This window comes from Stomoxys calcitrans, chromosome 3 (assembly GCF_963082655.1).
Source record: "Stomoxys calcitrans chromosome 3, idStoCalc2.1, whole genome shotgun sequence".
In the NCBI taxonomy this organism is placed as follows: Eukaryota; Metazoa; Arthropoda; class Insecta; order Diptera; family Muscidae; genus Stomoxys; species Stomoxys calcitrans.
This window is the reverse complement of record NC_081554.1, coordinates 53,194,540-53,218,916: the sequence shown is the minus strand read 5'-3', so window position 1 is coordinate 53,218,916 and position 24,377 is coordinate 53,194,540. Positions and strand designations below refer to the sequence as shown.

Sequence of the window (24,377 nt, the reverse complement as noted above, 5' to 3'; positions counted from 1 at the left end):
TTACTAAGCTCATTGAGCTTCGACCATCCAGACACCTAACTTAACGGCCCCTGAACGAAATCTGTTATGGTACAGAGAAAGAGGTCATCCACCATTATGATGTCGTCATTGGCGTAGGCAACCATCTTTTGCCTTTCCTTCTGGATGGAACCAAGAATCCAAACGAATTCTATTGGGTTGCCCAAAAAGTAATTGCGGATTTTTCATATAGTGAAAATGCATTTACTTTTTTTTTAAAAAATCCGCAATTACTTTTTGGGCAACCCAATAAAAGCCACAAATGAAGCCATCTCTGTAGAGTTATATGAGCCTTCCATCAGTGTTGATAATCTTGGCTTTGAGCATAGTAAAGGGTGATTTTTTTTAGCTAATATCTTTTTGGCAGCTTTGGTTTAAATAGCTCTCGGACGTTTCGTATTTTGTTTCACCGTCAAATACTTCAGTTTGGTCTACAATTTAGACATGAATCGTCTTATAAACGTACAACGCTTGCAAATTATTGCATTTTATTATCAAAATGGCTGCTCGCTTCTTTCATACTACGACGAAGCTCATTTTCGGCTCAATAGGTACGTGAATAAGTGGACTTTGGAGTGAAAGTCAGCCAGAAGCATTGCGAGAGCTACCAATTCATCCAGAAAAAGTCACAGTTTGGTGCGGTTTATGGGCTGGTGGCATCATTGGACCGTACTTCTTTAAAGATGATGCGAATTGTAACGTAACTGCGATTTTGGAGTGAACATCAGCCAGAAGCATTGCAAGAGCTACCAATGCATCCCATACAAGTCACAGTTTGGTGCGGTTTATGTGCTGGTGGCATCATTGGACCGTACTTCTTCAAAGATGATGCGAATCGTAACGTAACTGCGATTTTGGAATGAACATCAGCCAGAAGCATTGCAAGAGCTACCAATGCATCCCATACAAGTCACAGTTTGGTGCGGTTTATGTGCTGGTGGCATCATTGGACCGTACTTCTTCAAAGATGATGCGAATCGTAACATAACTGTGAATGGTGGGCGTTATCGTGAGATGATATCCAAGTTTTTTTTTGCCCAAAATGCAAGATCTTGACTTGCATGACATGTGGTTTCAACAAGACAGTGCCACATGCCATACAGTTCGAGTACCAATGGACTTATTGAGAGCCGAGTTCGGTGCACATTTTATTTCACATTCGAAACCGGTTAATTGGCCACCTAGATCGTGCGATTTAACTCATTTGGACTATTTTTTGTGGGGATATATTAAAGCTCATGTCCAAACAGACAAGCCTGCTTTTCAGCAGTGGTTATCCCCTCCTAAAACTGGCGTTATTTGTTAGGCACTTTACCATGTAAAGACTTCTTCTTCCCAAAAGAGGTGTAGCACTGCGGCGCGACTTTTGGACAGGACTATAAAGCATAAGCCCACTATCATTGAGCTAAAAACTTGAAGCGGACAGCACTTATTGATATGAGAGAAGTTTGTCTTTCATGGAATGTTCATGGACAAATTTGATTTTTTTGTATACTCGTACATCTCTCAATCACATGCAGTTTTTTAAATATTAAAAATTGTCCATGCCCTGCCACTGTCTGACATTTTTTATTTATACATTCCCAGAAATACTTTATTATAATGCAGCAAATTCTTTTATTTATTTCATCATTTTTATTGAGAAATGTCTTCCATTAAGGTCTTGATTTTGACGAATAAAAACACATACCAGATTGCATACGAGTTCATATGAAATGTTACATTTATTCCATGTTAATTGCTTTCAGAGAAAAACAATTCAAGGTAATTTTACTCAACGTGTGCTGGTAAACACCCACACTTTTGCATGATTTATGAAGTTGGGAGTATAGTAAGGTGAAGGGCACAAAAAATTGCAAATTTTGCCCATGAACATGAACACTAAAGAACCGGGGCAAACTTCTCTCATATCAATGAGTGCTGTCCGATTTTAGGTTTAAGCTCAATGATAAGGGACCTTGTTTTTTATAGTCGAGTTCCAACGGCTTGCCGCAGAGCGAGTACCTCTTGGGAGAGAAGTTTTACATGGCACAGTACCTCACAAATGTTGCCAGCATTTAGAGGGGAAAACCACTGCTGAAAATTATTTTTGATGGTTTCGCCATGATTCGAACCCAGGCGTTCAGCGTCATAAGGGCACATGCAGTAGGGAAAGCCCTATTCGATATGGATGTTGATGTATGTTGATGGGCCCAACGTCCGTCGACTTCATTGAGTGAAGAATTAGCTCACTAAACTCTCAGCAAATTAGAACTCGGAGATCGATTTCTAGGGGAAGACATTGAAAACCTATACCACACTTGTCATGGACTACGGAAATCAAAGATTAAGAATGCTATAACCCTTCTTCAAAAGCATTTGTGGCCAATTGATTTCATAGTAGATTTGCCTTATCTTTGAATATCTATAAAAATTTCCCCACTTCCTATTTTTCTACTTTTGATAAAAATCCCTCCCTTCAAGACATTGGTGACACAAAAACTCGCTGTTGTTGAAGCTAAGTAAAAGATTTGTTTTACAAATCTATCATTGTCTTTAAACTTTGATGACAAATACCTCAATAATCCCCTCAAGGAAACAAAATGTCTCAAACAGTATTACAGCAAAAGCTTTATTAGAGTTTCACCATCAATCATTGTTGGCGTCGTTGTTGTCGTTGTGTTTGTCGCCGTCGCCTTACACTTAAAATTAATAAACTTTTCTCTCATGCCAGCTATAATCGCAACATTGTACATTTGTCACATCACATCGAATAGGGACATAAAAAGATATGGAAGTACTTCATCAAATATTGACGCTGACATATATTCATGTATCCTTACATGACTGCGACAAAGAGGATGTGGTAGCACCGAAAGAAGGGCAATGATGCCGCTGCTGGCAATAAGTTCTAAAACAAACATTAAGATTAATTTCCACACATTCTGTAATGTCACACATATTCCTCATCATCATCGTCACCAAAGCAGACATCATCGTCAACATCCTCACCATCTTGGCAGACGAAGGACTAATTTAACCAAAAAGGCCTATAAATTTCATGTGAGAGAGTATGCATAACTCACCAGGCTCAAGATAACTCGACAAAATGTTTACAAATGTCTTCCTGTCGGCAGACTCCAACACCAACATCAAGCACCAAGTGAATGCCACGCTGGCTGACATCGACTTAAACAACAATTATGTAAATGGTGAAAAAGTGTCAAGGCTTACTGCCGCCATCATCCATACCTTTGGCCAGCAAACAAGAAATGTTTGCTATGTGGCAAGAGCCCAAGAGTAGCAACAGAAAAAATGATAATAATTTCGGAAATAAAAGGAAGATGATTTTTTATATTGAATGAAAAATTAGAAAATGATAAGTAGATGATAATTTTTTTATGAAAATGGGAAATGATTATTTGTATACTAAAAGAAAAAAATAAAAACAAAGAAACAACGTGTTAAGTTCGGCCGGGCCGATTCTTATATAGCCTCCACAATGGATCGCATTTGTAGATTAGCAAATGCTATGAATTTGCAAAAATTTATCGAAATTCAAAAAATTTAAATATATATCGAATTATAAAAAAATAGTCGAAGTTTAATAAAACGTCTCAAGCAAAGATTAATTCAAATGTTAAATATTTATAAAAAAAATATAAAATTTTTTTAGAAATTTAAAAAAAAATGATCGGAATTTGTAAATATTATCGAAATTTGAAGAATTTATTGATATTTAAAATTTTGTTCAAAATTTGGTAAAACTGATCGAAAATTGAAATATATATCGAACTTGGAAACAAACAAGTAAAAGCGTGCTAATTTCGGCCGGGCAGAACCTTATATACCCTCCACCATGGATCGCATTTGTCCAGTTTTTTTCCCGGCATCTCTTCTTAGGCAAAAAAAAAAGGATATAAGAAAAGATTTGCTCTGCTATTAGAGCGATATCGAGATATGGTCCGGTTTGGACCACAATTAAATTTTATGTTGAAGACCTGTGTAAAATGTCAGCCAATTCGAATAAGAATTGCGCCCTTTATGGGCTCAAGAAGTAAAATAGAGAGATCGATTTATATGGGAGCTGTATCGGCCTATAGACCAATTCAGACCATAATAAACACATATGTTAATGGTCATGAGAGGATGCGTTGTACAAAATTTCAGGCAAATCGGATAATAATTGCGACCTCTAGAGGCTCAAGAAGTCAAGGTCCCAGATCGGTTTATATGACAGCTATATCAGGTTATGAACCGATTTGAACCTTAATTGGCACAGTTGTTGGATATCATAATAAAATACGTCATGGAAAATTTCATCGAAATAGGATAGGAATTGCGCCCTCTAGAAGCTCAAGAAGTCAAGTCCCCAGTTCGATTTATATGGCAGCTATATCAGGTTTTGAACCGATTTAAACCATACTTAACACAGTTGTTGGATATCATAACAAAATATCTCGTGCAAAATTTGATTCCAATCGGATAAGAATTGCGCCCTCTAGAGGCTCAAGAAGTCAAGACCCATGAGATCGGTTTATATGGCATGGACCGATATGGCCCATTTACAATACCAACCGACCTACACTAATAAAAAGAATTTGTGCAAAATGTCAAGCGGCTAGCTTTACTCCTTCGGAAGTTAGCGTGCTTTCGACAGACAGACGGACGGACATGGCTAGATCGACATAAAATGTCGCGACGATCAAGAATATATATACTTTATGGGGTCTCAGACGAATATTTCGAGTAGTTACAAACAGAATGACGAAATTAGTATACCCCCCATCCTATGGTGAAGGGTATAAAAATAATCGAAATTTAATAAAACGTATCAAGCAAAAATTTATTAATAATAAAATTTTTTTAGAAATTAAAAAAAAATTATCGGAATTTGAAAATATTATCGAAATTTGAAAAATTTATAGATATTTAAAATTTTGTTCAAAATTTGCAAAAAATTATCGATAGTTGGAATATATATCGAACATTCCAAAAAAAAAAAATCAATCTACGAAAAACAATTCTGAAAATCTGAAAAGACATTTGAAAAATTTATCGAAATTTTGAAAATCTTATCGAAATTTGGAAATATTATCGAAATTTAAAATTTTATCAAAATTAGTAAATTATCGAAATTTAAAAATTTTATCGAAATTGAAAAATTTATCGAAATATGAAATATGTATCGAAATTTGAAAAATTTATCGAAATATGAAATAAATATCGAAATTTGAAATTTTTATCGAAATTTTAAAAATTCATAGAAAATGGAAAATTTTATCGATATTGGAAAAATTTATCGGAATTTTTAAAATGTATCAAAATTTGAAAAATTATCGAAGTTTGAAAATTTTATCAATACTTGAAAAATATATCGAAATTTCTAAAATGTATCGAAATTTGAAAAATTATCGAAGTTTCAAATATTTATCGAAATATATCATATTTAAAGACTTTATCAAAATTGTAAAATTGGAAAACTTTATCGAAACTTGAAATATTTATCAAATTATTAAAAATTTAACCAAATTTAAAAAAAAGTCCGAAAAATTCTTTGAAATGCGATATATTTATCGAAATTTAAAAATATTTCAAAATTTATCGACATGAGAGAAATTTATTGAAAGTTTACAAACGTTTGAAAATTTTATTGAAGTTTGAAATTTTTCTCAAAATTTGAAATAAATATAGAAATTTGTAAAATGTTTCGAAATCTGAAAAGTTTGTCATAAATTTAAGTATTCGAAGTTTCAGATATTTATCGAAATTTATCAAACTTGAAGATCTTATCAAAATTTATCGAAATTTTAAAAATTTATTGAAGTTTAAAATATATATAGAAATTTGAAAAATTTATCGAAATTTGAAAAATTTATCAAAATTTGAAAATTTTATCGAAATTTGAAAAATGTATGGAAATTTGCAAAATTTATCGGAATTTAAAAAAATGATCAAAATTCGGAAAATGTATCGAAATTTGAAAAATTTAAAACATATATCGAAATTTGAAAAATTTATCGAAATGTTAAAAATTTTTGAAATTTAAAAAATTTATCGAAATTTAAAAATTTTATCGAAATTTGCAAAATTTATCAAAATTTTAAAAAATTATCCAATATTCGAAATGTTGAAAATTTTATCGTAATTTGAAAAATATATCGAAATTTGGAAAATTATTCGAAATTTGAAAAATTTGTCGAAATTAGAAAAGTTTGTCAGAATGTGAAAAACTGAAATTTAACAAATTTTATCGATTATTCCCTTTAGAAGGGATATTGGCTATTAGTTTTTTCTTGAATGTACATGAAGAAAAGTCTTTCTACAATTTTAAGCTGAAATGGTTTGGCATCGATTTCTTTGATTTAAGCTAAATTCGGACGATTCTTTTCGGACTGAATTCTTTTACGCACATCCCAAACCAAACATTTCATGGAACCATGAGTCCTTTCTTACATGTTGAGTTAAACTTTTATATTTTCAGATTTTTTTTAGGATAAAAATTAGGATCATAATTTCTATTCTGATCTGTATATCCATTGCATTCTTCATATTGGAAAAAGGAAACTCAATAAACTTTTAAGCATTTATCGATATTTGAAAATTTTATCGAAAAATTTTATCGAAAAATTATTGAAAAATTTTATCGAAATTTGAAAAATTTATCAAAATTTATGGAAATTTGAAGAATTTATCAAAATTCGCAAAATTTATCGAAATTTGAAAATTTTATCGAAATTTGAAAAATTTATCAAAATTTATGGAAATTTGAAGAATTTATCAAAATTCGCAAAATTTATCGAAATTTGAAAATTTTATCGAAATTTAAAAAATTATTAGAAATGTGAAAAATTTATCGAAATTTGGAAAATTTGTCGAAATTTGAAAAATTTATCAAAGTGTAAAAAACTTATCGAAATTTAACAAACTTTATCGAGTATCCCCTTAATTAGGGATATTGGCTATGCATTTTTTCTTGAATGTACATAATGAAAAGTCTTTCTACCATTTTAAGCTGAAATGGTTTGGCATCGATTTCTTTAATTCAAGCTAAATTTGGACGATTCCAAATAGCTGAATTCTTTTTCGCACATCTAAAACCAAAAGTTTCACGAAATCAAAAGTCCTTCCCTACATGTTGAGTTAAACTTTTATATTTTCAGATTTTTTTAGGATCATAATTTCTATTCTGATGCCTTTTTTAGGATCATTTCAGTTTCTTAATGCCTTTTCTTCCAATTCCGTAGTGGGCTTTTCGGTTTCTATGGCCTTCTGGTGGATTTTGGGGGTGATACTGTCTTCTTTTTGTTTGTGAGATTCGCACTCTTCTTCCAAATAACATTGCTTCAAGACCACCATTGTCATGGATGCTCCACATGTCCTCTTGGAGATTTTATAGGTTAGGGTGTGCCCTTGTTAATATTTAATTCGTAGCCAAGAACATGTTCTGTGTTAGAGTGATTGAGGCCTATACCATTTTCTAAGGTTACCAAGTCCCCTTATAGCGCGGTTTACTAGAATTCTATTACCATCGAAATCATCAAGGACATTCACAGCGGTTATCATTTGTTGACGACATTTGTTATTATGGCAGCTTTGTACAACTTCTCTGTAAGAGGTATCATGTGATGGTACGGTGTTCGGAATTGGCTGAAAATAAACAAAGGAGCCTCTTTCATCTTCCTCTTTGCATATTACAAACCTATTTAATAAATTACATTCTCCCAGTTGCCATAATAGCGATGAAGGTTATAATGGATGAGGGATTTCAGCTTAATTTGCTGTTAATCCTAATGGAAAAAAACCCACAATATTTTCACTCGAATTTTTTTCATTATATAAAAGCATCATTAATGTGGCATTTCTTTAGAAATATAATCCTTTTCCCTTCACACGTGCAAATGTTAAAAATTTTTTAGACCTACACACACACACACCATCCTTTACACACACTTGTGTGTCACACCATTTGTCACAATTCTACCCCCAAGGGCTAGAAGCGAAAAAGGCGATTTATTATATATTTCAAGCAAACATTACAAGGAAATTTTTCAAATACTTACATGGTTTTCCAAAGTGACACAATACAGCGTATGTGTGAGTGGGCCACCCATGTCGAAGGTACCATAGTAGCTAGAACATATGGAGGCAATGTCATTTAGAAGAATTTTTGTGTGGTGTCGCCACATTTGCATACAAATGTTGTGACTTACACATGGTTGAAGGATGACTTACGTTATAAATTACACTATTTAAAGTGAAAAGTTTTGTTGCTTCATCAGCCCTACTCTCATGATGCGCTGCAACATAAAGCCCATGGTTGTAGGTTCTTAGGAAAAATACCTTTTTATAGGACTTGAATACGTGGAAATATTTTCCTAAGATGCATTTAATGCTTTTTTTGGCCTCAAGCCATGACTATTCAAAAGTATACCTTCCTTCTTTTGCAATGTAAAAGTAGCAGGGATTATAGTTGTCTTGAGTACTACAACTACATGCCTATGGCACGTAATTCTAAAGCTGGGATAAATGCGAATAGATCCACCATAGATATTTTTATTTAAAAAGGGAATTTAATGGCAGTTGTTTTGTGACAGTGATGCCTTGCTGTTGAGACAGTGTTTCGGAGAAGTGAAAAGTGAGATGTGTTTTCAGTGGGCAACAAAGCAATGAAAAGACTTGAGGGTTAGCAAATAAAGACACTCGGGGGTCTTTCTTTAAAATATGGAATTAAAAAAATGTTTAGTACCGTTTGGTACTAGCCTCATTACCAAAGTGGTATTGATTTTAATGCGAATGTGTTACCGGTTTTAATATCAAACCGTTATTGGTTTTAATACCAAACAGTTATTGAATCACACAGGCTGGGATTGTAAACTCCGACTTGTGTGGTGTCCATCGTTATCGCGGGAAGCTTAACTGAAAGCTACCTGGCGAGTCCACAGGTTGTAGATAGTGGAAAAATTTATCAAAACTTTAAACATTTATCAAAATTCGAAAAATCGAAACAAAATTGGTGGCATGATGGGACTAGGCGGATGCTTGATGGACCGCTAAGGCGCTCGGGCTTATCATTGACTGCGTGCGAATACCGCACAATTACTTCTGCAGTAGTTGTCTTGCTAAGGTTGAGAAAGAAACTATCGAGCATTTGCCCTGCTCAGGTTCTGAGCTGTAAGAACGCAGTATATTTGGGGACTCGTTTGGGATCTTGGGAAGGCCTCCTGAGATTTGTGGACGGGATGGAATGGTTTCGACGGATGGTGCCACAAGATCCGGCGTATGCACACACGTGCTTCTATAAGGGTTAGGCATTTCATCCCCTGCTCTGGTTCTCCATTACTCCTGTAAAACCTATAGATATGATCCGAGGCCTCACTTCTTCTTTCTCATCTCTTTATGTCTAGGGTACAATGGGTTAGATTGGCTTCCTAGTGAATGCACCTATGGTGGACAACCCTTTCAACCTTTTGTAACCCAAAAATGAATCAAAAATTGAATAATTTATCGAAATTTGAAAAATTTATCGAAATTTGAAAAATTTATCGAAATTTGAAAAATTAATCGAAATTTGAAAAATTTTGCAAAATTTTAAAAATTTAGCGAAATTTGAAAAATTAATCAAAAATTATAGAAATTTAATAATTTATCGAAATTTGAAAATTTTTTTCGAAATGTGAAAAACTTATCGAAATTTGGAAAATGTATCTAATTTCGATACATTTTATCGAAATTTTATGGAAATTTGAAAAACTTTTCGAAATTTGGAAAGTTTATCGAAATTTAAAAAATTTATCGAAATTTGAAAAATTTATCGAAATTTGAAAAATTTATCAAAATTTGAAAAATTTAAAGAAATTTAAAAAATTTATCGAAATTTGAAAAATTTATCAAAATTTTAAAAATTTATCAAAAATTTGAAAAATTTATCAAAATTCGAAAAATTTATCGAAATTTGAAACTTTTATCAAAATTCGAAAAATTTATCGAAATTTGAAAAAATTTTCGAAATTTGAAAAATTTATCGCAATTTGAAAAATTTATCGAAATTTGGAAAATTTATCAAAATTTGAAAATTTATCGAAATTTAAAAATTGATCAAGATTTGAAAAATTTAAAAAAATTTTCATAATTTGAAAATTTTCTAGAAAATCCTTAAGTTTGCAGTAATACCATTTTCACCATTGGCGAGTATTTGAACATGTACCCTATGAGTTCCACAAAGGCTGGAACTTTGAACTACGACTTGTGAGGTGTCCATTGTTGCCACGGCAAGCTTAACCGAAAGCTAGCAGGCGCGTCCATAGGTTGCAGATAGCAAAAAGCTTCGTTTTTAAGCGGTGTAGCTGTAAATGCGGCCAAGGACATTCAACGATTTTCGAGAGGAGAGTCTTAGGGAGTAGTCAGTTCCAGGTAAGGAGCGGCTGAAGGCGACCGTCGCATCTTGAAGCAAGCGGCTCGCGACAACGAGGGATACATGTGCGATCTCACAAAACCCATGCAGTTGGGGCGCTGGGCCAGTAACCCGCCCCCAGAAAACTTTAAGAATCACTCCGAGAAACAAAGGAATAGTTAAAATGGACCCCTTAACGTAGACAACCCACGCAAACGAAAAAGCACCATGATTTGCAGATCTGCACCTGGAATGTCCACACTCTCCATAGAGAAGGTGCAGTATAGGCGCTGGCGGATCTTTAGTCCAACAGTCGGAAAGTTTAGCTTCCATGAGATAACGTCCGGTAATGGGTTGAGGCTGATAGATTTCGTCAAGGCAACAAACATGGTAGTTAGTAGCACCAGATTTCAACATAAAAATATTCACAAAGCCACATGACTGTCACCCGATCAAAACACGAGCAAACAAGTTGATCACATTGTGATAAATGCCGGGCTTTCATCCAGCATATTAGATGTACTATCGATCCGTGGAGCGAATATAGATTCGTATCATTACCGTGTTGCGTCATAGGTTCACACCTGACACTGATCTGACACTGCACGGAAGCTGGACATTGAAAAGCTGCAAACACAACAGATGGCAGCGGCAAACTCCACTCGACTGAACCAACTGCTTGACGAAAGCACTCCTTGTGCCGATGATTTAATGGCACAGTAGCAAACTATTGCCCACTCCATGGAAAATGTCGCGAAATCTGAACTTGGGTAACCCTCGCAAGAAAACCCATGGTACGACCAAGCAACGCGCTACATGAACGAGGGGTATCGGGAGAAAAGGAGAGAGGAGAAACGTGAGCAAATTGAGATGGATGGTAATAAAACTACCCTTTCTTTTAAAAAAGGGTAATAAACCTATCGTTTCTTTTAAGGAATGGTAATAAAACTACCTTCTCTTTTAAGAAAGGGTATTAAAACTACCCTTTCCTTAAATAAAGGGTAATAAAACTACCCTTTATTTTAAGAAAGGGTAACAAAACTACAATTTCTTTTAAGAAAGGGTAATAAAACTACCCTTTCTTTTAAGAAAGGGTAATAAAACAGCTCTTTCTTTTAAAAAAGGGTAATAAAACGACCCTTTCTTTTAAGAAAGGGTAATAAAACTACCCTTTCTTTTAAGAAAGGGTAACAAAACGACCCTTTCTTTTAAGAAAGGGTAACAAAACTACCCTACTGCTCTTTCTTTTAAGAAAGGGTAATAAAACTACCCTTTCTCTCAGAAAGGGTAATAAAACTACCCTTTCTCTCAGAAAGGGTAATAAAACTACCCGTCCTTTTACAAAATGGTTCTAAAACCACACTTTCTTCTAATAAAGGGCACTTAAACTACCCTGCCTCCTAACAAAGGGTATTAAAACTACTCTCTCTTTTCGAAAAGGGTAATAAAACTGTCTTTCTTTTAAAAAAAAGGTAGCAAAACTACTTTTCTCTTAAATAATGACACTAAAACCAACCTTTCTTTTAAAAATGGTACTAAAGTTAAACTTTCTGTTAAGAAAGGGTACTAAAATTACCCTTTCATTTAGGAAAGGGTTCTTAAACTATTCTTTCTCCTAAGAAAGGGTACTAAAACTATCCTTTCTTTTAAGAAAATATGTATTTTAAGAATTGGTACTATAACTACACTTTTTTTAAGTATTACTGAAACTACCCTTTCTTTTAAAAAAGGGTATCAGAATTACCCTTTCTTAACAAAGGCTACTAAAACTACCCTTTCTTTCAATACAGGATCCTAAAACCACCCTTTCTTCGAAGTTAATGTGCTTAAGACACCCTTTCTTAAAGTTAAGGGTGCTAAAACTAATCTCTCTTAATGAAAAATTTACTAGAGCTTCCCTTACTTTAAGGAAATTGTACTACATTTTTAATTTTTTGTGATTTAGTCCTCTTTCTTAGTTCGCAAATTTCTCTTTTTCCCCCCATTTTAATCACTGTGCTGCACATGTGGTTTCATCTTGCATACAAATGAAAAAATCCTGATGACATTTGTTAGCCATGCAAAAGCTGTAAGGCACTTTCATGCTTTCTCCTTGACTGTTTGCTGGAATGTCTCAATGGAATGGTGCCGTTGCCATTACGGTTGAGTGAATGTTGAAGGTTTGGAAAATTTCAATGTTTTCAGGGTATGCGAGTATCCTTTCAAAAAGCAATTGCATATTCATGTATGTCTGTACGCCTGTATAGGTAAGCGGGGACAAACAACACATTTCAACACATGTCCCACCAGCAGCAACAAAAACATGCATTCCATTATGCATGAATATGGATATGGCTTCAGATATGGCCATGTATAAAAATATTGCATACGAAAATGTATGCTGCTAAAAAGGTATCCCAAGTCAAGGTTACGATACTTGATAGTTTAAAAAGCATACAATTCGTTTAGTTTATATTGCACTCAAATTGGCAAACTTAGGGACATAATTTGCCTGAGTAAAGGTAAATTGTTGAAAAACAAGCTAAGTTGCTAATAAAATGTCTATGAGATAAAATAAATTTGAAAATTTTTAACTTATAATTTAAATGTGCGTTTGCTGCAAAGAAGAAAGTTAATCGGATGAGTTTAAAGCTTTTTTGATTGTAGATGTTGCCAACAAAATCCTGCAATCCCAAAACAAGTCTGAGGTTTGAAACTTCTTATTCTTAAATCCTCTCTTCTTGTTATGATTGAAAAAAAATCTTGATTTTTTGTTATTTTATACTAAAAAATTTTTTGTATTTTTTCACATTTCTTTATAGGTCTTCACCTGCGCAGCATAGAAGAACCCTCAAATCCCGCTCAATTATTTACCTTCAATTCCAATCCCCACACTAATCTAAGCGTTTACAGCAGCAGTAGTAGTAGTGGCGGCGGCAGTGGTATTGGCAGAATGCCCAGCACGGAGCTGGGGGGCACAGGCTATGGCTCAGAACAAAATCTCCTAATGAGCAATCGTACCGGTGTCCCCCTGGCCACATATCAGCAACAGCATCTCTATCAGCAGCAATCGCAACAACAACAATTACAGCAAACACACCAAAACACATCCGCAACGCAATGTTTATTACAACACCCGCTATCGCCACAGAGGCATTATGATCCAGAGCATGCCCGCATGGAGGCATGGATGGATGAAAATCAGGAATTTGTTCAGGATTATTTTATAAGGTAAGAAAGCCTTTTTATACCCACCACCCAAGGATGGGGGTATATTAATTTTGTCATTCCGTTTGCAACATATCGAATTATCCGATTTCCGATCCTATAAAGTATATATATTCTTGATGAGAGTAACAATCTAAAACAACCTAGACATGTCCGTCCGTCTGTGTGTTGAAATCATGCTACAGCCTTTAAAAATAGAGATATTAAGTAGAGATTTTGCACAGATTCTTTTTTTGTCCATAAGCAGGTTAAGTTCTAAGATGGGCTATATCGGACTATATCTTGATATAGCCCCCATATAGACCGATCCGACGATTTAGGGTCTTAGGCCAAAAAAAGCCACAATTATTATCCGATTTTGCTGAAATTTGGGACAGTGAGTTGTGTTGGGACCTTCGATATCCTTCTTCAATTTGGTCCAGATCGGTCCAGATTTTGATATAGCTGCCATATAGACCGATCTCTCGACTTAAGGTTTTGGGCCCGTAAAAGGCGCATTAATTGTCAGATTTCGCCGAAATTTGGGACAGAGAGTTGTGTTGGTACCTTCGACATTCTTTCTTAATTTGGCCCAATTGGGTCCAGATTTGGATATAGCTGGCATATAGACCGATCTCTCGATTTAAGGTTTTAGGCCCAAAACAGGGGCATTTATTGTCCGATTTCGCCGAAATTTGGGACAGTGAGTTGTGTTGGGAGCTTCGACATTCTTTCTTAATTTGGCCCAAATCGGTCCAGATTTGGATATAGCTGCCATATAGACCAATCTCTCGATTTAAGGTTTTGGGCCCATAAAAGCCACATTTATTCTCCGATTTTGCTGAAATTTGGGACAGTAAGTTATGTTAAGCCCCTCGAGAGCTTTCTGCAATTTGGTCTAGATCGGTCCAGATTTGGATATAGCTGCCATATAGACCGAACTCTCGATTTAAAGTCTTGCGCCTATAAAAAGCGCATATATTGTCCGAATTTGCCAAAATTTGGTACAGTAAGTTATGTTAGGCTCTTCAACATCCTTCTTCAATCTGGCCCAAATGGGTCCAGATTTGGATATAGCTGGCATATAGACCGATCTCTCGATTTAAGGTTTTGGGCCCAAAACAGGGGCATTTATTGTCCGATTTCGCCGAAATTCGGGACAGAGAGTTGTGTTGGTACCTTCGACATCCTTTCTTAATTTGGCCCAAATCGGTCCAGATTTCGATATAGCTGCCATATAGACCGATCTCTCGATTTAAGGTTTTGGGCCCATAAAAGGCCCATTTATTGTCCGATGTCGCTGAAATTTGGAACAGTGAGTTGTGTTGGGACCTTCGATATCCTTCTTCAATTTGGCCTAGAGCGGTCCAGATTTGGATATAGCTGCCATGTAGACCGATCTCTCGATTTAAGGTTTTGGGCCCATAAAAGGCGCATTTATTGTCCGATTTTGCCAAAATTTGGTACAGTGAGTTGTGTTGGGCCCTTTGACATCCTTCCTCAATTTGGCCCAAATGGGTCCAGATTTGAATATAGCTGCCATATAGACCGATCTCTTGATTTAAGGTTTTGGGCCCAAAAAAGGGGCATTTATTGTCCGATGTGGCTGAAACCTGGGACAGTGAATTCTGTTGGGACCTTCGACATCCTTCTTCAATTTGGCCTAGATCGGTCCAGATTTGGATATAGCTGGCATATAGACCGATCCTTCGATTAGGGTCTTAGGCCCATAAAAGCCACATTTATTACCCAATTTTGCTGAAATTTGGAACAGTGAGTTGTGTTGGGACCTTCGACATCCTTCTTCAATTTGGCACAGATCGGTCCAGATTTGGATATAGCTGCCATATAGACCGATCTCTCGATTTAAGGTTTTGGGCCCATAAAAGCCACATTTATTATCCGATTTTGCTGAAATTTGGGACAGTGAGTTATGTTAGGCCCTTCGACATCCTTCATCAATTTGGCCCAGATCGGTCCAGATTTGGATATGAAAAAATCCTGATGACATTTGTTAGCCATGCAAAAGCTGTAAGGCACTTTCATGCTTTCTCCTTGACTGTTTGCTGGAATGCCTCAATGGAATGGTGCCGTTGCCATTACGGTTGAGTGAATGTTGAAGGTTTGGAAAATTTCAATGTTTTCAGGGTATACGAGTATCCTTTCGAAAAGCAATTGCATATTCATGTATGTCCGTACGCCTGTATAGGTAAGCGGGGACAAACAACACATTTCAACACATGTCCCACCAGCAGCAAAAAAAACATGCATTCCATTATGCATGAATATGGATATGGCTTCAGATATGGCCATGTATAAAAATATTGCATACGAAAATGTATGCTGCTAAAAAGGTATCCCAAGTCAAGGTTACGATACTTGATAGTTTAAAAAGCATACAATTCGTTTAGTTTATATTGCACTCAAATTGGCAAACTTAAGGACATAATTTGCCTGAGTAAAGGTAAATTGTTGAAAAACAAGCTAAGTCGCTAATAAAACGTCTATGAGATAAAATAAATTTGAAATTTTTAACTTATAATCATCAGATCGGTCCAGATTTGGATATAGCTGCCATATAGACCGATCTCTCGATTTAAGGTTTTGGGCCCATAAAAGCCACATTTATTATCCGATTTTGCTGAAATTTGGGCCAGTGAGTTGTGTTGGGACCTTCGATATCCTTTTTCAATTTGGCCCAGATCGGTCCAGATTTTGATATAGCTGCCATATAGACCGATCTCTCGGTTTTAGGTCAAAACAGGGGCATTAATTGTCCGATTTTGCTGAAATTTGGGACAGTGAGTTGTGTTGGGACCTTCGATATCCTTCTTTAATTTGACACAGATCGGTCCAGATTTGGATATAGCTGCCATATAGACCGGTCTCTCGATTTAAGGTTTTAGGCCCATAAAAGCCACATTTATTATACGATTTTGGTAAAATTTGGTACAGTGAGTTATGTTAGGCCCTTCAACATCCTTCTTCAATTTGGCCTAGATCGGATATAGCTGCCATATAGACCGATCTCTCGATTTAAGGTTTTGGGCCCATAGAAGACGCATTTATTGTCCGATTTCGCCGAAATTTGGGACAGTGAGTTGTTTTGGGACCTTCGATATCCTTCTTTAATTTGGCGCAGATCGGTCCAGATTTGGATATAGCCGCCATATAGACCGATCTCTCGATTTAAGGTTTTGGGCCTATAAAAGGCGCAGCTATTGTCCGATGTCGCTGAAATTTGGGACAGCGAGTCGTGTTGGGACCTTCGATATCCTTCTTCAATTTGGCCTAGATCAGTCCAGATTTGCATATAGCTGCCATATAGACCGATCTCTCGATTTAAGGTTTTGGGCCCGTAAAAGGTGCATTAATTGTCCGATTTCACTGAAATTTGACACAGTGTCTTGTGTTAAGCTTTTCGACATCCGTGTCGTATATTGTTCAGATCGGTTTATTTTGAGATATAGCTACTAAAAAGATCAATTCAATCAATTGGACAATGACTTGTACTTATTAGCATTTGATGCAAATGGGAACATATTTCGATATAGCTGCTATGGGGCATAAGGTAATCATTTTTCATTGGATTTTGACGAAAGGTGGTTTACCTATATACCCGAGGTGGTGGGTATCCAAAGTTTGACCGGGCCGAACTTAACGCCTTTTTACTTGTTAAAGACTAGAGCGTGATTATAACTGACGGAAACACAGAGGACTGACGGACGGACAGATCATCTTAGAATTTTACAACGATCCGAAATATATATATTTTGAACAAACGGAATGACTAAATGACACTATGGTGATGGGTATAAAAAAAAAACACAAAACTGGCATGTAGTTCGACTGGGACACCAAGCTTTCAGCGCCATAGTTGGACATGCTAAGCTCTGCGTTACGGTGAACTCCAACAGCGGGGGTGACTCTGTTATAGTCGTAGATTACAAATCGACTGTGCTTGGAAAGATTTTCTTGGCTAGCTTATTTCTCTGGGAGCTTGGAAGTGGTGTCTTTATGTTAACGGTGCATGGAATTCGATTACAAGGTGCGTGCATGAAGAGGAAGATGTGCCGCATAAATAGGAAAATTTTCCCTCGGTATGGAATATTGAGTTTTTCAAACCCAGTTCTTTGAGGGGAACGCGAAGAATGGTCCTGGGCGATTTTGCAGTGCACTGTATTTTCTCGTCATCGGTGTATGGATGGGTATAAAATAGGTATAAAAAAAGCACAAAACTGACATGTATTGGGTTGCCCAAAAAGTAATTGCGGATTTTTCATATAGTCGGCGTTGACAAATTTTTTCACAGCTTGTGACTCTGTAATTGCATTCTTTCTTCTGTCAGTTATCAGCTGTTACTTTTAGCTTGCTTTAGAAAAAAAGTGTAAAAAAGTATATTTGATAAAATTTCATTCTAAGTTTTATTAAAAATGCATTTACTTTCTTTTAAAAAATCCGCAATTACTTTTTGGGCAACCCAATAGTTCTACTGGGACAGTATGGGACTTCAATGAAAATTCTTTGAAAGTAGAGTACGAATATTTTGGACCAAGTGTCTGAATGTTAATATACCCCCAAAAGTTAATGCAGAACAACCGAAATGGGGAAAGACTTAAATAAAAGGAATTTGGAAGTGATATGGGAATCTCATATCCGAAATTGGAGACAAGTCTTTGGGGTCTACGAAAAGGCCCCTCTAACGTATTAGCTTACCACGCCTCTGCAACCAGGAAAGTGTGTCGCAAGCAATAGCTCAAGAGTCTCAGAACTAAACTCCCTTCAGGTTATGCTATCTCAAGAATTTCTCCCAACAGCTTAATGGTCCTTAGAGAGCAACGTAGAGAATCTGAAGGCAGTTAAAAAGTCTACGAACATAAGTTTGAATTTTGGATCAGTGTATTTAAAGCAGACTTATTGGTGAGTTGCCATACACTTTCAAGTTGGTCACCTTCGGCGACGTAGCTGTGGCTGTTCTTAAGAATACATAGCCTCTTTGAACACTCCTATTGAACCCGTGTGGTAACTGGCAGAGCGAAATCGCTGAGTATCGATTTGATATCACTTTTTGGGGTTATATAATGGGGCCGGGCCATCCCCTAAACCCATCCAAAAGACAATTTGGGGCTTAATTGAAAGGCCTTTATTTATTTCAAATATTAACTCATTGTATTAGCATTGTTATTGCCTCTTTGTTGTCCTTTTTATTTAATTTTTTTTAATTTCCTTTTTTTCCAAGACCTCCCACCCCCTTCCAAACAAATCTCGATAACACTACACATTGACGTAATTTAAGTTATGAAAGACCGCCCACATTTCCTTTGTGTTTCCGTTACATTAAATGGATTCTATCATACTGCCCACATTTAATTGTGTCCTTGTGCCTTAAGGATATTAGTTTTGCTACTTTGAAATACTTTGTTTGGCCTTGTTCTATGTTGTGCATGTGGTTTTGACATGTTCTCCAATTTTTTTTTTTTCTTACAGAAAAGCAACACGTCAGGTGGTCGATGCTTGGCTGGTCTCACATGCAACATCCGCTGGTAATGACACATCAAATACATCTCCCACACATCCCAATGGACAGAGTTGCTCATCACGTGGTGGATCGGGAGCCACAACGCCTGTGAGGTAAGTCATCAATATATCTATGTCATACTGTCAACTGCATATTTTTGAAAATTCAAAACGAGTTTAAAGGGCTGAGACCCATTTTCCACAGAACCCTAATAGTACTTAAAACTTCGCCCACATAAATTTAAAGCCTTTTTACTTGATTTGTTTTTGTTTTTGTTTTACTTTTCCCCCTTTTTGTCTTTCCCTCTCTCTGTCTCTCCATTGCCATTTCCTTTATGCCACATGTAAGCAAATTTGAAATATCACACTTCTGACACTGCTGTGATAAGCTTTTTGACTTGGGTAATCTAAACACAAAACTCTGATGGATTATCATTTGTAATTAGGACCATGTTCATCAACACCATCTCCATTGACCGAAATGAAAATTGATTATAGTTTACAACATCCATTCGGACTGTAAGCAAGTGGTGAGGGAGCAATGTTAGCAGCAGGAAAGTTGATATTTCCATCATATGAACAGATGATGGGTTACAGTTAATAGCAGATGCCTTAATTGGAAAAGAACCCACACATGCTGTCTCTGTAGAGAAGCAAAATCATGGTCAATCTTTTATGTAAACATATGCACACGCTATCATTCGAAATGAAAGCTTTTGACTTAAAGCGCGTAAGTAAGCTTGAGTAAATTGTAGCAATTAATTTAGTCCATGGTGATGCTTATTCTCATTTATCTTCCAACAGTCAAGAATTGGCTAAATGTTTAGTCATGGTTTAGTCTGTGGAAAACTGAGGGTGCTGCCGTAAACGTCTCTCTGCAGTGTACTACGGGGGCAAACGACATTTGTTGTTCAAATAAAGGTTCACGTCTAGTTTGCCGTACGCTGCAATTGCAAATTTTGCCCATGAACATTCCACTAAGGGCAAACTTCTCACATATCAATGAGTGCAGTCCGCTTGATTCAAGTTTAGGCTCAACGATAAGGGCCCTTCCTTTTTTTGAACGGCGTGCCGCAGTGCGACGCCTCGTTGGAGAGAAGTTTTGCCAGCATTAGGAGGGGAAAACCAACGCAGAACATTTTTTCTGATGGTCTCGCCAGGATTCGAACCCAGGCATTCAGCGTTGTAGGCGGACATGCTAACCTCAGCGCTACGGTGGCCTCTGCTGTACTCCTCTGCCGTACGCTGTACTTTCTTGTCACCGGTGCATGGAATTCGACGACCGGTGTTGCGATTTATGCATCAAATGGAAGATCTGCCTTCGGTGTGGCTTAGGTGGCCATTGAGCCTCCAAGGGAATACCGGCGTCTCATATAATGATTACTGGTTCATGTCAGCGGGCTAGTCGGGGGCCTAGTCAATTTATGCGCAGCACTGCTTGTTTGATCGCGCTAGTTCAGAAACCGTATGTAGTGGTTGGCAATATCGGAGGATTTCTGGCGAGCCTTTACTGACAGCGGAGGAAAATTGCAAATTTACCCATAAACATTCGAATAAGGATCAGGGATAAACTTCTCTCATATCAATGAGTTCTGTCCGATTCAAGTTTTCAGCTAAATGATAAGGGACCTTCATTTTATAGCCGAGTACGACCGGCTAGCCGCAATGCGACACCTCTTTGGGGTGAAGTTTGTACATGGCTGCCATACCAAATGCTAGAGTACTTCGCAAATGTCGCCACTATTAGGAGGAGAAAGCCACCGCTGATAATTTTTTTCTGATTTTCTCGCTAGGATTCGGACCCAGACTTTCAGTGTCATAGGCGGACATGCTAACCTCTGCGCTACGGTGACATCCGACAGCGGTAATGACTCTGCTATAATCGTAGTTTACAAATCGACTGTGGTGTGGAAAGATTTTCTTGGCTAGCATCTATCTCTGCGAGCTTGGACGTGGTTTTTTCGTGTTATCGGTGCATGAAATTCGATCACAGGGTGTGTGATTTCCGCATTAAGAGGAAAATGTGCTCTCGGTAACGAATCTCGTGTTTTCCTAACCCAGTTCGTTGTGGGGAACGCGAAGAACGGTTTTTCGGGAGTTAGTACTACGCGGTATTTTCTCGTCATCGGTGCATGGAATTCGACCACAGAGGTTGTCATTGCTACATCAAATGGAAGATCTGCCTTCGGTGTGGCTTAGGTTGGCATTGGGCCTCCAAGGTCATTCCGGCGGATCATATGATGATTTCTAGTTCATTGCATCAGTCTAAAGCGCTAATGCAGGTGCTTAGTCATGAATGTCATGGATGCAAGTGTCGTAGGATTACTAGGGGATGCCAGCCTTAATGAAAAGCGGTGGTGACTCTGCTATAATCGTAAATTACAATTCGGTGGAGTAGTGTGGTGTGAAAACGTTTTCTTGGCTAGCATCTATTTCTGCTGATTTGCAGAACGTGGTATTTTCACGTCATCGGTGCATGGAATTCGACCACATGGTGTGTGACTGCCGCATCAAGGGGAGAAACTGCCTTCGGTGTGGGCTGGGTGGACGCTGGTTCCATGACTGTCATACTAAATGCTAGAGTACTTCATAAATATCGCCAGCATTAGGAGGAGAAACCCACCGCTAGTATTTTTTCTGATTTTTTCGCTAGGATTCGAACCCAGACTTTTAGCGTCATAGGCGGACATACTAACTCTGCGCTACGGTGGCCTTTGAATCGGGGGTGACTCTGCTATAATCGTAGTTTTCAAATCGACTGTGGTGTGGAAAGATTTTCTTGGCTAGCATTTATCTCTGCGAGCTTGGACGTGGTGTTTTCATGTTATCGGTGCATGGAATTCGATCACAGGTGCGTGGATGAAGAGTAAGATGTGCCTAATGAATAGGACGATGTGCCGACGGTATCGAATCTTGTGTTTTCCTAACCCAGTTCGTTGTAGGGAACGCGAAGAACGATTTTTCGGTATATAGTCCGCGGTATTTTCTCGTCATCGGTGCATGGAATTCGACCACAGAGGTTGTGATTGCTACATCAAATGGAAGATCTGCCTTCGGTGTGGCTTAGGTTGGCATTGGGCCTCCAAGGTCATTCCGGAGGATCATATGATGATTTCTAGTTCATGTCAGCGGTCTAGAGTGCTAATGCAGTGGCTTAGTCAAGTATGTCATGGATGGTAGAGTCGTATGATTGCTATGGATACCAGCCTTTATTAAATGCGGTGGTGACTCTGTTATAGTCGTATATTACAAGTCGACTATACAGTGTAGCAGTGTTATGTGAAGAGATTTTCTTGGCTAGCATAACGAGATATTTTCCCGCCATCGGTGCCTCCTAGGAACTACCGGCGGATCATATTGAGAACTGCCATTGGTTACCTACGTGGAAAACGAACCTCAAGTAGTCCGAGCACAGTGCGTTGTAAGGACTGCGAGTTCAGGGGGCCACCGGCGGATCGTATGGTGATCTTTTGATCATTTCCAATATATTCGGTCTTGGCGGGTAGGGCGAACGCTCGTCATTAAGATTCTGATAATAGACCTAAAATTCTGTCAATTTAACTGCTAGCGTTCCAGAGCAGTGCAGTAGCAATGGCGTTCGGTCAGACAAGTTTCGAAAACGTGTGTCGTGAATTTTTGTGTTGTAGGAGTGCGGTGTGATACGCATCTTTACTAACATGGGAGGTGACTCTGCACAATAATCATAGATGAAAGCGACATCGACTGTATAGTGATTACTTACAACCATGAGAAGAGGGTCTGCTTTCTACAGGCTAGAGCGCCTTAGTGGTCCCGCAACCATATATGGAGTCCCATATGACCGCCGACCCAGCACTGGCCATTTCATCTACTATGTTCAGCAGCTCGAATCAAACTGTGGCGCACCTGTCCTCCGTCACTATGCCGATCTCCATTTGGCTTAAGGGCGCCCTTGTCGGCGCAATTCCGTACTATATACGGTTAGAGCTGAGGTGTTATCGAGATCATGTGCATAATTTCAGGGTCCTAGGTGGTCCAAGCCTCTTTTTTCAGGACGCTAAATTTGGTCAACCCGGCAAGCCCTCTATGGGCTTGGACAAGATCACCCTGCAGCTGTCAAAGGAAGTGAAATACCTCTGAATAGTCCTCGACTCGAAGTTGTTCTGGAAGAGGAATGCTGAGGAAAGGATCCGTAATGAAATGAAATAGCTAGAGCTGAGGTGTTATCGAGATCATGTGCATAATTTCAGGGTCCTAGATGGTCCAGGCCTCTTTTTTCAGGACGCTAAATTTGGTCATCCCGGCATTTCGAAAAATTTTTTTCATCAAAAATGTGAAAAATGGATTTTTTGCATTTTTTGGTCAAAAAATATTTTTATTGATTAGTCTTTATTGAAAAATCTTGCTTAAATACCTTGTTTTTTTTCTCTTTTTTGTAAAGAGGATATTTTGAAGATCCATTTTAAGTGAAGTTTGCACAAGAAATGTCATATAAAACGGTTGAAATATGCCCTTTAAATAGGTAAATTGCTAATTTTGCCAATGAATCTTCCATTAAGGAACAGGGGTAAACTTCTCAAATATCAATGAGTGCAGTCCGATACAAGTTTAAGATAAGGGGCCTCCTTTTTATAGCCGAGTCCGAACTGCGAGCCGCAGTGCGACACCTCTTTGGAGAGAAGTTTTAATACACGACATAGTACCTCACAAATGTTGCCAGCATTAGGAGGGCTAAACCACCGCTGACATTTTTTTTTGATGGTCTCGCCATGATTTGATCTCAGGCGTTCAGCTAACATACTAACCTCTGCGCTACGGTGGCCTCCGGTGGCTATGGTAGACTCCAAATTAGGCAATTTAGTTTTGAAAAAAATTGAAAAACCCCTCGAGCTCTCAAAACACAAATCTTAGATTCCCCATTCGGGCTTATGTTACTGCATATGTCCCCCAACCACATGCAAAACATGTTTTGAACCAAACGTAATTTAGTAAAAAAAATTCAGATTTTGAAATCATCTGTTTCCAGATTTTTGAACAACAATTCGAACAGCATTTATTTTTGGTTTTTTAGGGACTTTTTTATCAGCAAAAGATAAAAGGCCCTACCTGGGGCCTTTTCCACATAATGTCGGTAGCACCTCATCTCCGTGCGGTCCAGGGTTGTGACTACTAATCCTATTTGCACGTTGAAGTCTCCCTCAATAGCCAAGAAAGTCGCCATAGTGTTCTCCTTCCGCCGGAGGGAGGGACATCTCGACCTCTTGTACCACTTCGTAGAGGACCGTCTCCACCGAACTGCCTTGGA

The 24,377-nt window shown here is 37.5% G+C and overlaps 1 protein-coding gene across 8 annotated transcripts in view; it reads left to right on the top strand.

Moving 5' to 3' along the window:
- The window catches only part of LOC106082455 (dual 3',5'-cyclic-AMP and -GMP phosphodiesterase 11), a 349,544-nt gene that overhangs the window by 229,197 nt on the left and 95,970 nt on the right, over positions 1-24,377 (top strand). For all 8 annotated transcript variants that reach the window (XM_059364258.1, XM_059364257.1, XM_059364256.1 and 5 more), the window contains 2 exons: positions 13,192-13,600; positions 19,064-19,207. In XM_059364258.1, the coding sequence (XP_059220241.1) occupies positions 13,323-13,600; positions 19,064-19,207 (422 nt within the window). In that variant the 5' untranslated portion in view covers positions 13,192-13,322. The remainder of the gene's footprint in view (positions 1-13,191; positions 13,601-19,063; positions 19,208-24,377) is intronic.